This window comes from Vanessa tameamea, chromosome 3 (assembly GCF_037043105.1).
Source record: "Vanessa tameamea isolate UH-Manoa-2023 chromosome 3, ilVanTame1 primary haplotype, whole genome shotgun sequence".
NCBI classification, from domain to species: Eukaryota; Metazoa; Arthropoda; class Insecta; order Lepidoptera; family Nymphalidae; genus Vanessa; species Vanessa tameamea.
In genome coordinates this window covers 10,092,596-10,106,678 of record NC_087311.1, presented here as the reverse complement: position 1 = coordinate 10,106,678, position 14,083 = coordinate 10,092,596, and the positions used below count along the sequence as shown (strand labels likewise).

Genomic DNA, 14,083 nt, shown 5'->3' with positions numbered 1-14,083 from the left:
ATTTGCATTAGTCATTCTTTTTATTCAGTATTACCATCTAAGCTGTTGCATCTCTTGCCTGTTGCAGCTGTTACAGCCCCTAATATATACCTATATATATTTTATGTACATACTGTAATGAGGTTTTATTAACTTACACGCAATAGTCATGGAAATTAAAAATGAATCGATTATTTTAAGAACGTCCGATTGTTTCCTCTATTTCATGTAACTATATTGTTTGTTCGTTTATTTTTAAAAGGTGCTAATATGCGGTTTTACGTGACTAAAATAAGGAGGTTATCAATTGACCTTTTTTCTATGTATGTTCCTCGATAGCTTCGATCATGAACCGATTTTGATAATTATTTTTTATTCGTCGGATATATTTCAACTCAAAAAAAGGACCAACATTTAACAAAAAATCCACCCCTAAGAGTGAAATAAGTCATGTAATATACATATACTCGATATCTTCGCAAATCGTAGAAAACTAGGTTTCTCAAAACCCAAATGTTTAAATGTTCCATTTGATCAGCGTGTTAAGAATTTTAATATAAAAGCGATAAAATACAATACAAGAAATAATATAAAAAAAAAGAGTTTTAACATGCAAACAAATTTAATGGCTTTTACTGGTAAAGCATGTGATGCAGATTCGAAAACACACAAATTAAAAAGTAATAGAAATCAAAGATTAAAAATAATTCGAAAAGGGGTTTGTGGTTTTAGTATTTAAGTCTCAACATTCTGACGCACGTTCCTCATTATCCTAACATCTTCTATTTTTTTTAATCTTATCAATGCATGACCTTCATTCGCTGGAACTTATCAATGCTTAACTGCAGACATTATCTTTTGTGATTGGTTTTTGAACAGGATAACTTTTAAATGCTTGATATGTGATTAAAATTTCGATCCGACAATCTTATCTTCTAAAATCATATTTTGAATTCTTGTTAATCGACTTTATTGTACTTCGAAGTTTTCTTATTTTAGATATGTTTCACCATTAATTAAAAAATCTGAATATTAAAAAAATTGGTAAAATACGTATTACATATGGTAATGAAGTTGCTAGTTAAAATATTTCAACACATGAAAGATAATGATCTATATATAATTTATTATATGAATATGTACCTGTATATAATCAATGAAATAGGATTATATTTTTAAATCTTATTAGGATGTGAGGAACGTCAGCGTTTACGTAGCTTACTGTAAAGTAAGGAAGAAGAAGAAAGGAAGGAATTTTTACAAATCTCTATAAATATGTAATATGCCGTACTTGACTGTTTCGTTGATCTAGTGGCCAGATATATGGCTGTTTATCCCGAGGTCCTTTTTATCGAGGAACTTTATCAAGCCGATATAAAGTTATTGGGTTTTTCTATTGGAAAAATTCTCAGTAAAGCATGGAAGTTGGAAGTGTATACACTACCGCGCTACGGAAAGCACGTAAAGTCGTTGATCCAGCGCCTGAACTCTTTTCGGTTCGGTCGAATTAGGTTTCCCATCGTATTATGAGAGTGAGGGAATAGAGAGAGCACCTCGCACGCACTTGTTCGTTATATGTCCTGCGTAGTTGGTTAGTCCCCCTTGAGATTGACCGCCTTGGTTCAGATCGACATCATCGTAATGACTAATATGATAACTATTATAGTAAATGTTACGTTTAAAAATAAAATAATATTCATGAAATTCATACATTGGTGTCAGTCTCCAGCTCCTTTTATTGAAGCCGTTTAAAAACATATCTAGAACAATGAAACTGAAATAGTTTTGATTATATTTATCACATTACCAATCATATCAATAGTAACCGGAACGAAGTCCAAATTGCGTGGTCTAGCGTGGTAACATATTTGACTTTTAATTATAAATCTTATCTCGTCTATATAAAGTTTATTGGCATGAATGTAGGTATCAATTAATCCAGAAAGTGTCAACAACTTTGTTGTGACCACTCCGGAACGTACTTGATTTATCTGTACCCGGATTCTAATGGATTTCTCCTATAGCATTGGTTGAAATAGCAATTTAAACCAATGATATTCAAGTTTATGTCCCTGATACAAATTCTTAAAGAAATTCCCGACCTCTTTTAATGTGACTTTAATCAAAATACAACATGTAAAATAAATCATATAAATAAATTCGCAACTAATTAAGATAGGATTCAGAAATTCATTTAACATAACAATTGGAGGCCCGATAACGTTTCGCCCTTATCCAAACGTCCTATTTCCCAGGTCTTCGTTACATGGAATTCCGTTGATAAAATAATTATTATTTACACAATATATTAACAGTTAAATTGTATGTTTGAACTTGTTGGGAAAATCGACAATGTCTTCAATGATATAAAATTGTACAGTTATAAAAATATTGAATATTATAGTATTAATAATTTTGTAGATCAACTAAATATAATTTCCCACCGAACGCTTAATATGGACAAATCTTTGTAAACGCTTATTATTTTGTATATTATATACAATATAAATTATATCTTTATTATCATATAATAAGTGGAATTAAGTTAATTTGCTTCTTTTATATTTGAGGACTCATTGATCAGTATATAAATGATTATCCGTTAGGCAGTATGTATAAGCAATTGTATACAATTGGGACCTGCATCGGCTGGATATTTATCTTATTTGTTATAGGATATTGGCGAATCTCAGTAATATACTAAAAAAAACAACGTAGTAATGACTTAAATTGCTTTGTGTTAGAAAAAATATTTCAGGAAATTAGAAAAGGTTCTAGGTCTATAGGGCCTACGGGTTCCGAAATGGTGAATCCGGTCCTGGTTATATGTTATATATTGTTTCCCCACAAAGCTGTATCTACTAAAAAAAGGTCTTTCGTGGAGTCTGATATAGAGTTCAAGTAGGTATAATCAATTAATTACTATTATAGTCTAGTCATCAAAATATACACCGCTTTATGCATTTATAGGTATAATGCGACATAAGCTTGATTGAGTAACTATTTATTATTGTGTGTATAATAATGAAGTCCAATAGTACGATGATTGTAAACTGAACTCCGAACTTTAGTTACCCTCACATTTTACAATACCTAAAGATTTCTTTACTTATAAAATTAGTACTTTTATTTCAGTTTAACAAGTAACTTAATATTCAAATGTTGCAATGCGTCCTTGTTTTTGGAATTCAATATGTTTTCTTCCCTGTAATTTTGAATTTCGATTTCCAGAATCTCATTGTATGTTATTAAAAGGATATAAGCTGAATTATTAATCTCCATACGAAAAGTTATTTCTTCGTGCGTCAATCACGTGAATTATACTACTGAACGTTTCGGAATCAGACTATGACCAATCGTTGCAGATTCGTCCGTAGATGTTTTATAGTCTATTATTTTGATTTGATCGTTTCCTCATTTTTTATTTAATCCCTGGTTCGATATGATCTCAGAGGTCAAGAGAAACATGTGTCAACAATAATACATTTAATCACAGATAAATGAAAAATTTTACACAAATAATTCCTATCCGCCCGAGTCTTTACATTTGTTTTTTTCATACTGCGCAATTGCATTATTATTACTCATACTACGTCAAACAAACGCGAGAATTATTAATTGTATTGATATGAATTGTTTTTTTTAAATAATTTTAGATAAAATGTGTCAATAGGTAATTTTGCGTAATAATTTAGATAAATGAAATTCGTCCTTGGAATGTGTTTGTGGAATTTGTTAGTAATTAGGTTTGACGTAATGTAATTTCTAGATAATAAAATTTTGATAGAATTTAATAACAATTGTTAACTGCTACATAAAATTAGTAATATATTTATCTTTTAAAATACTGGAGTTTATAAAAAAAAATTTACTTCGAAATCTGGCCCTTTGTTTAAATATAGCCATTTGTTTTTCTTAGGCTGTATGCAGTAGGTACACAATATTTTACGCGCCAAAAATACTGTCACATCAGTCTTGCCTATTTTTTTTTGTAAACAACATTTTTACTAATTGAATAATATTTCAAAATTTTGATTTACCAGAAAGTTTTACGTACTGTGCAATTAGTGATAATTACTTACAGCAGGATTATAAAACAAATAAACTCGTCTTAAAGCGGCAATAACTTTTGTTAAGTAACGTTCGTAATAAGTAAACAGAAAGCTAAATAACAGTGATCATAAGTGCAGGCTTATCTATTGTTTTATACGTTGATTAATTTAATGATTTCATTTAAAACTATAACAATAACTTTCGAGAATTACTATTATTTAATATTTACAGCTATACTATTATTGGTAAATAAGTTTATATGGATAAAGTAAAGTTTTAATGCTTTGAAATTTTAAACCAAATACTGAGATATATGTACATAAATATGAGTTCTTTGCCAATGCATCGTAAGATACGCGTATTTTTTCGCATATATTTCAAGATCCAGTAATCTGTGACTTTTAAATAGAAATAACAATTTATTTTATTTCTATTATATTAAAAGTATATTTAAAGGAATAGTTTTGATAAAATAGTTACTTCAAAATCAATTTAAAATGATTGTGAAATTACTGTTTTATAAAATTAGTAGTTATTTGCAAGAAGAATTACAAAATTAATTGCTCTGCAATATTGCTTATTCGGCCTTTTTAGAGAGGTAGTGCTTCTCTCGTGAAAAACCAATTGAATATAACGTGCTGTGTTTGTCTTCAATTCGAAAGAGGACAATTAAAATATCGGTAAGTTACTAAGTTACCTATCTATACAAGCAGTTGTGATCAACCGACTAGTACACGTAAACAAAATACTTAAGTACTATAACAAAAAAAACGTAGGTACTTACTTTTCTCCGGCACTAGCAAACACTGATATAAATTTTCTCACCGCTTTTTTTCAAAATTCCGGAAACAATTAAATGAGTTTGCCTTTGGCATCAAGTATTTATAGTGGTGATCAAGTTCATGTCTGAACAAGCATTAAGCATTGTCGGGCGGATAACGCTTTGCAAGTCTGTACACGAAATTGTACGTAATATCAAATACGCAAGTTTGGACAAGTAATAGTCGCTTGCCTTATTAAAATATTTACTATCAGAAGCAGATAAATTTTCGTGGACCCCCATTAACATCTTATGGACCCCTATTTTTTATTCACGCCTACGTAGACCCCCAGCAAGACTCCCGTGGACACCTGGGGGTCCATCTGGTCCACTTTGGGAATCACTGGTCTAGAGTCTGCATCCGATCGCTTGTAAAATGTTAGAAATGTATCTATTACAAGCCTGAGACATACGGGGTGGGATCGTGTCAATTGTAACAACGAAAGTGTTGATAGCATTATTTGTTGCGCACTTCCAGCGTTCGATTGTTGTAATTGTGCCACGATATCTGTCGACCCCACCAGCTGCGATCCAGAAGACGCAAGCCTGATACAACGTATCAGGGTTTAGGGGTTAACATTTTAAAAGTTGTTATCGTTTAAAAAAATGTATTGCTGTTTTTGATCGAATAATTCGTTTCTTATCTCTTTTTTAATATTTGTGTTGCTCATATATTTATTATATCGAAGTGGCGATGGCGGGCTTATAATTTACCCGTGTTTCGGGTTTGGCTGATTAAAGCAATTTTTCAGCCAAAATATATTTTGCCCGTAATAAATAATATAACTGTGCGAGTAAAATATCAAAAATTTTCTCTATTTTCTAAATTAATTTACTTCCGAACAAATCGAAATAAAGCGAAGGTTTTCCAAAATTCCAAATTAACAAATATTACAAATGCAAAAATAACTTCTGTCAGTCTGTTTGTTACTCTTTCCAGGCTAAACCACTGGACCGTTTTTTTATAACCCAAACACGCAAGCGAAAACTAATATTAAATATAACTGAATAGTGACAAATTTTCACAACTTAATGTTTATATAGTTTAAACTCGCCCATCGTTCGGTATAACTATGTGAAAATTATGACAAGGAACAATGGAAGTGGTCACGTGAAGTTCCGTAGGTAATAAACTTTCATGTCGATATACGTAATCACAGCTAGGATGTTTTTCTACAATAAGGCCTTACGTAATTCAATGAATCAAGATTATATTTTGATTGAGAATCGGTAGTTATTTAAATAATCCTCGTGTGTATGCTGTTATCAAATTTTTATTAAATATTTGTTTCTTGAATTTTATTTTATTTTATTACACAAAAATGGATTTGTTTTTTGCTTTTAAAGGTTTTAGCGAAATATATCGATCTGTCGCATGAAGAAGTATGTTTAAATTATGTTTAGTTAAGATCAATTCGTATCGTACTTATATCTATTATATTCGTAGATTATAGTTCTGTCAGTAACGATACTAGTAGGGCGAAAACGATCTTATGTTTGGGATAAGATTTGTAGCTTATTCCAACACGCTTCTGCACAGTACGTATCGATACATAAAATGCTAGCAAAAAATATTCCAGATCTATTTTAATTTATAATTCTAATTTAATCACGTCTATTTTTTGAATAACAAATGTAATTTATTTTCGACATGTAAATACATATGAAATAATTAGAAAGGAATAATAATCAAAAAATAATATCACGAATAAGAGAAACGAAATGTTTCGGAGATTTCGTATACGGAATTCTTGAATTAAATTCAAATGCAATTCAACATTATATATTTTAACAACTAATAGATTTTAAAGAAACGTATTCCATTTCAGCGATTCTTCTTTGTAATATAAGTAAGACAGGGTAGCATGTGCATTAAATACTATTAATTCCAGATTAGGTTTGTTTTAATTTTTAAACAATTCTCCAGGCGTGCGAGCGAGATGCGTGTTACATACGGCGATGTACCGGCTGATGCTGATACGTTCGAGCATATACTAAACGTGACGACTCATAACGACGCACTACTTGCTTACTACTACCTCGACAGCGATAATAAGGTTTGTAACCACAAATCATCCATCCATTAATTCATCAAACATCAGCCTTTAAAAGGTATCTTCTGAACAAAGCCTTCTCTTATTCCCGCCACTCCGATCGTTTCTTTATCTGTATCCTTAACCATTTCCCGCATGGCTACTTTTGAATCGCTTTTTATCACAACGCTATTGATTGTTTTCGCTTCGCATGCGCTGTTTTTTTTTCTACTAAGTTCTTTAAATTTTCCTTAAAATTGTAATTTTTATAATGATCGTTATATGGAGGTGTATACGGAAAAAAGTAAAAATTACATATAAATAGTTTTGCACGATTAAAATTTTGCAATTATTGTATCGTAAAAAAAAATCAAAACGGTGACTATGAATTTAAATAAGTAATTAAGCATAGCATTGAACTGAGAAGAGTTGTGGATATTGGATGAGTGTACAAAATCTTCACTTCATATGAAGATAGACGTGTCGAAAAAGTAGAAATGGAATCGCAATCAGAGTAAAATGTACTCTTTTATGTAAGAAAAAATTACTGTATACATTTTATTTTGCAAGTAATTAAAGAAAAATTGTCGTGTGTAATTTATAGGATAAATAGGGATGCCATATCAGATAAAGATCTCGTTTCTGAATTCATAAATAATTGAGTAGGTATTGTTTCCATATTACAACTATAAACTTATAGGTATATAGTAAAGCAAATCTATTTATATCTATATAATTTTTATGATTGGTACGTCTTTTTTTTGTGTCGAGCTGTCCGAAAAATAACTGATTAAGAATTTTAAATTTTTAAATAATTTTTTGTTGGTATTGTGTATATTAGTATGTTAAATGCGCAGCAGAAAAATTAATCATTGAAATTTTAAGCCAGAAATTACCTTTCATCGTCCAGCACAGTACTTACAAACGATATAGCAATACGTAGAAAACAAACAGAAGGTCAATTCTACTAACATTTTGTCATATTTCGAATCTTTGTCTCAATCAAATTGAAACGTCATTGCCGTTTAACCGAAATGTTCGATCGAAGTTGTTCCGAAATAGAATCGATAACCGTTACAAATTTGGATTTGGTTACAAATTCCCATTCAGCTGAGGTTTATTTTTGTAAGTACGTAACGCATCATTACCGTTATAATTTAATATAATTAAACCCTAGCGCTCTGTACACTTCATCCACGTTTTGACCTTTTATCTCCAGCCAATAACCGACCAGCGTATCCGAGTACTGTGACGTAATTTAAGATTATTTACATTTACCCATGGGTTATCTAAAATATACGATTTATAACCAGATGTATCTCTAAGACGACTGCAATATATAGGTCGTAGGGTCATTATAAGGCTATTAGGTAGAATTGCATGAAATTTTGTTAATTGTCCTACCTTTATACAATTTTGCAGGTCATATTTAGTTTTCAATAATATTATTAATAGGTCTAATCATTGAAGATTTAATTGGTTCGAATTATATGAAATGCGAAATAATTATTTGTATTTTATCAATTCTTGCTAAAAATTTAAAATCTATTCTTTAACGAAAACACAAAAAACTTTGTTCATTTCAAAATTATTAATACGTAATTTTAGCAAATATGAATATAAACAAAACAAGCTATATGCATCTCTTTTTAACGTCATACTGTCGAAAGGAACGAATACAATTTCGTTTACACTTTATCTAGTGACGCAATTTATTCTGCGCGGGTTATCAAATGTTATTTTTTTAATGGCACCGGACAGAGTATTTCGTATAAGTATGAAATCATAAAAACTGAAGTGACGTTTATTTAGGTTATCAAATTTTTTTAAACTGCAGAATACTTAAATGTTTTTTTTTTTTTTGACATACGAATTAATAATTATTAATATTATAACATTTTGAAACTAATATTTTTTTCAAATACCCAAAATTATATATACATAAATTTGTAATTACCAATGAGAGTAATATTATAAAAATGGTTTCATTTCCTAGTTGTTTGCTTCAAGTTGTTCTTTGTCAATTACAGAGACGTTTGTTTACATCAAAGCATTAATCACCATATCATGTGTTCGCATTACGTGGGATAATTTTAACTGTGACCTAATGTAAACAACGCGCAATTACATTTACGAATAAAACGCAATTATACAAATGAAAGCAAAACTTTTTACCGTTTTTAGTAAATTACGTCTTATCGTATAAATAAATACTCATTGGAACGCAAAAATAAACTAGGACGCAAATTGTTCATTCTTCGCGATAAAAATAATAATTTTTTTTTTAATAATCAATAAGTACAATCTCACAAAATTGTCATAAAACACCACGGGTGCTGTATGGATTAAAATTATCTGCTTGACGTATCAAAATCTAACATCTAAGAATTAATGATAAAATGTTATAAATACTTTTCATTGTTTTTATATCTTAAATATCAAATTAATTATGAAACAAAAAATCATTGTCTCTCTTTTTCTTCAACAGATGAAAATGACGGAAATATATGACGTAACTGACGCTGACACGGATGCTGTTCAGTCGCCTACCGAGCGTGATCTCAACAAACAGCTCGAATTCGACAACGATTGGTCAGGAGAATTGATGGCCGATGATGGTAGGTATCTCCTCCTGTCTTACCTTAAGTAGAGTTGTTACATTGTGATGACTTTTGTGTGATCTTTTGCTTTTCATAAATCTACTATAATTACATACTTTTTTAATTGAATACATATTGCGACTCGTGTCAATTATTATAGATCACACACAAAAGCGCTTATCAATTATAAATTAATTATTTTTCAATAAAATTAACCTTAACAAGTATAATATAATTTGTATTGTTTTGCTGTCCTTACTCTTAGTCGTCTCACGCACACTAACACATATTTGTAAGAACGAGCGTCACTCACTCATGCACACCGATAATGATTTAACGTGAAAGGTCGCGGCTTCGTTGTTGAATGGATATACATATATCTGATTTTAAATTCAATCATATTTTTATTTCGTGTTATATACTTTTTATAGATGAATTAGACTTGGATGGCGCTGACGACGACTTAGACGATCGCAACATATTTTCTGATCCTGAAAGCGAATGGACGAGACGACAGTCGTATTCGAACGATTCCATCAGCGATGGTGATCAGCCCGAGTCAGATCGCCAACCGATGAATTACATAGTGACTTACGCGGACTAACGCTGTCTCTTTCCATTCAGCCTTGAATGAATGGGATGTATAAAAGTTTTTTGTATTTAAAATGTATATATACCTTACCTCTTTCATAACTAAACATGTCTAACAATACAAGTGATAGTATTGTCAAATATAAAGTACATATTTTTTATTATGAATGAATGAGTTGAATGTATAAAAGGTTATATTTATTTTATCTAACTGGTTTGTGTGTGAATGATGAAGGCCTACGTGTGATATTATGTAGCAAAATCTAACTGCATCGTATTTATCTGATTCTAATCACTAGAGTATAAGAAGACTACATTATTCTAGTGATATTAATATAATTCAAAATTTCATGTTATTTAAATTGGAATTGGAATAGAAAATTGCTCTAAAAGGCTGTGACAGAAAGAGATAGAAATAAAGCGTCAGGAAAAGAAATAAAGCGCGATAAAAAAAATGGTTTTCAATTATTTATAAGTGTCTTGTGTACCTGAGGACAAGGATGAACATATTCAATATTTTTATTTATATACAAAATAAATGAATTTGTGCTTGTTTATTTGTATACTTTTATATTAGGTTTTAGACCTATGTAAATGCTTAAGAGTGACTAGATAAATTTGATCGTATTTATTTAATAATAGATCCTTTACAAAAGTATCTAAATGTTCAAGTTGTTAACATCATGACATTATTCATAAAATGAAATCAATTTTAAATTATCTGTGGAAACAAACGGGATGATTTTTTTTTATATTCTGTTATTTTTAACATTATATTTTGACGTTAAATAGAAGTATTTTGACATTCTTATTGAAACTTTTTTTAGTATTTTCAATTTTATCATATAACATGTAATCGTCAATCAATATCGTAGATGTTTTAATATTATTTTGTTACCGATATCACTATAACCAAGTTATATAAATATTAAGAGTTATAAATATATTTTTTTAAGTATTTTGTTGTTTACTTTATAAAGGTGTGTAGGAGACGTATGTGGCTTAGCATTTATCTGTTAAATGGATAGTAAAAATAGAACATTACGTTTTCTCTACAATAAAAAATAAGTTTATAAAGTCAGAATGTTACTTAATTATACGCCATTTTGTTATTTTTAGCATTTGCTATATAAATGAATTTATCTAATGTAATGTTGCCACATTGACGCTTTTGTATTCTAAAAAAAGTCACAAGTATATTTTAATAAATTTTTAAAAATATACGTCTACTTTATTTATTACGTGTAATTTTAAAAAACATTCTTACCTTCCTATAATAAAAAAGTTATATTCTCAGACCAATGAAAATAATTACAGTGTAAACTATATAACGACACTCAAGGGAATGTGTGTATTTGGACGTTATATAGTTGAGATCTGTATTAGAAAAAGAAAAAGTTTATTTCAGACCAGTAGTAGTAATTAAATAAATACAGTTCTTATTTGAACGTTATTGTGAATAGTCTGTTATTTTTACATTAATTTATTTGTATTTTTTTTACTTATTTATAACGGTGCGATATTGAGGCATCTTGGTGATAAAAAAACTACTTTTTTAATAATTTGTTGCTTCCAGAACTTCTTTATGCGTGCAAGTAATCACAATTTGTAAACTAAAGAACGGATTTCTTAAAAAGTTCGGTATGTATGATGCCGACAGTTTATTACGGGCAAGGATAATAAAGCGACAAAAGAACGTACACATTGCGCAGTTTTTATTAATTTTGGAAACTAAAGAAGAACTTTTTATTATTTAATGTGTCGTTATTGAGAGTGGATGTAACGCTAATAAAGTCGAGTACGAACCAAACAAAGTCGAGTGATTTCGACGCTTTAGGGAGTTTCTCATTAAATCAAGTAACGTTAAATGGAGTTTACACTGTACATATTTTTTTTCTTTTTTAAAGATATAGATGCAATAATGATTTATATGGCAAATGGGTCACCTGATTGCAATTGGTCACCACCACCCACCGCCCATAGACAATGCGCTGTAAGAAATATTAAACATTTCTTACATCGTTAATGCGACACCAACCTTGGAAATTAAGATGTTATGACCCTTGTGCCTGTAGTTACACTGGCTCACTCACCCTTCAAGCTGGAACACAACAATACTGAGTACTGCTGTTTGGCGGTAGAATATCTAATGAATCGGTGGTACCTATCCAGAGAAGCTAGCACAAAGCACTTCCACCAAGAAGAAATTATAATATTTCACCCTTACTTCTCTTTTTTTTTCATGATGTTGTCTATTGATCCTTTCATATTGAGTGACGTTGAATTGACAGATATTGGTACAATAGTGTTACCAACTGTAAATTATAATATTGCCTCTAAGGTTTTTTAAATTGTTAGTATACATGGTACTTTGAAACAAAATGTGAGCAATTAACTAAATCTACGTAGGGTTTTTTGTGGTTAATTATTAAAACATGTTTTGTTGTCCTCCTCATTTCATCCACTCTCAACAAAGACTAGGAAAAGCAATATAATGACCGCAAACACAGAACTATTGCTTCACTATAATAAATCGATGAGATAGAAATCGTACACGCCCAACTAGGACACAAGCGGTATAAGAAGCACTACAATAGCCGCTTAAAAGGTATAAGTAACGTCTTAACCTGCATAAGTAAGTGCTATGTTATTTATACAGAAGCTCTGTATCGCTTCTTTATTCTATAAAAAGGGCCCAGCATGTACGGGCTTCAGAGTTACAGTAACGGTACGATAGCGGCATATATATATAGATAGATAGAGCTTGTAAAGCGATACAAACACGTGTGAATAGGTGATTGAACAATCTAAGTCATAGAAAAAGGTCTTATACCACTTTTATAGAATACGCACAGGATTACGAAGCGATTGTAACTCTTGACTTATTTTTACTTTAATTATTTATTATTAGAATCAGTGACAGAACATGAAATATTATGGTATAGTAATCAATAAGTGAAATTGTAGAGATTGAAAAAAAATAATCGAAAATAGGTTTACAATAAAATTTTAACATAACATAAAGTTTTTAACATTCTATATATATTTTGTAAAGCTATAGATTCTTAAATGATTTAAGCAACATTAAGAACTTAATTATAACGCTATTACCTGCGATTTTCTTTTTTTGGATCTCGTAGTTTTATTAGGTATATTTGCCACTTAGCTTTGTACCCAACACCCGTATAAAAACGTCGGGTCATCGTCTAAGACTATACAAGGCGCAAATTCGGCCTCACGTGGAATACTGCTCTCACCTCTGGGCGGGTGCTCCCCAGTACCAGCTCCTTCCATTTGACCGTATCCAACGTAGAGCGGATCGAATTATCGACGATCAAGCCCTTTCCGATCTGCTTGATCCTTTGGCTTTGCGTAGAGATGTTGGATCGGTGTGCATCTTCTACAGAATTTATCACAAATAATACAATAACTTTATGTATTTTTCGAGGTACATAAGTAATAATAATAATGCATTGGAAATATTACTTAATATTTTTAAATTTCAAGCCAATCAAATCCTATCCTATGCAATACAAAAAGTTTCTAATTATTTTCATAATATTAAAATTAAAATGACATTGTCAATATTAATACCATTCCAATTTTGAGAACACTGTAATTTTAGAGCTTTCATACTTTATACATATAATATATATATTGTCGATTTTAACCGTTTCCGTTATTTCTTTGCTTTTAATAATTTACAAAGCCATTACGTGGATGTTTTTTTTACCTTTTTTTTAGTTTATAAAGAATGGTCGGCAAAAGTGACACTAAAAGCAGCCGCATCTTTCATCAATGTTACATAAAATGTTGTAAATTACAAAATCTAACACCATTGAATAATGTTATTCCTTCTGGTAATGCGAAGGTTGTAGACTTTTGCGTAGATAGAATAAAATATGTTGACTGGGCACCCATCTTAAATGCTTTGAGTTGTGATCTCAGTTTGCATTCAGTGTCTATTAAATGCCGCCAGCAAGTCAAAACAGGTAAGTTTTAATTCA

General features: G+C 30.3%; 1 protein-coding gene across 1 annotated transcript in view; it reads left to right on the top strand.

Annotated features, from left to right (window-relative positions):
• LOC113397351 (uncharacterized) overlaps positions 1-14,083 on the top strand; it is a 33,947-nt gene that overhangs the window by 14,941 nt on the left and 4,923 nt on the right. The window contains exons 8-10 of the mRNA XM_026635653.2: positions 6,780-6,909; positions 9,374-9,503; positions 9,917-10,057. Coding sequence (XP_026491438.2) covers positions 6,780-6,909; positions 9,374-9,503; positions 9,917-10,057 — 401 coding nt within the window. The remainder of the gene's footprint in view (positions 1-6,779; positions 6,910-9,373; positions 9,504-9,916; positions 10,058-14,083) is intronic.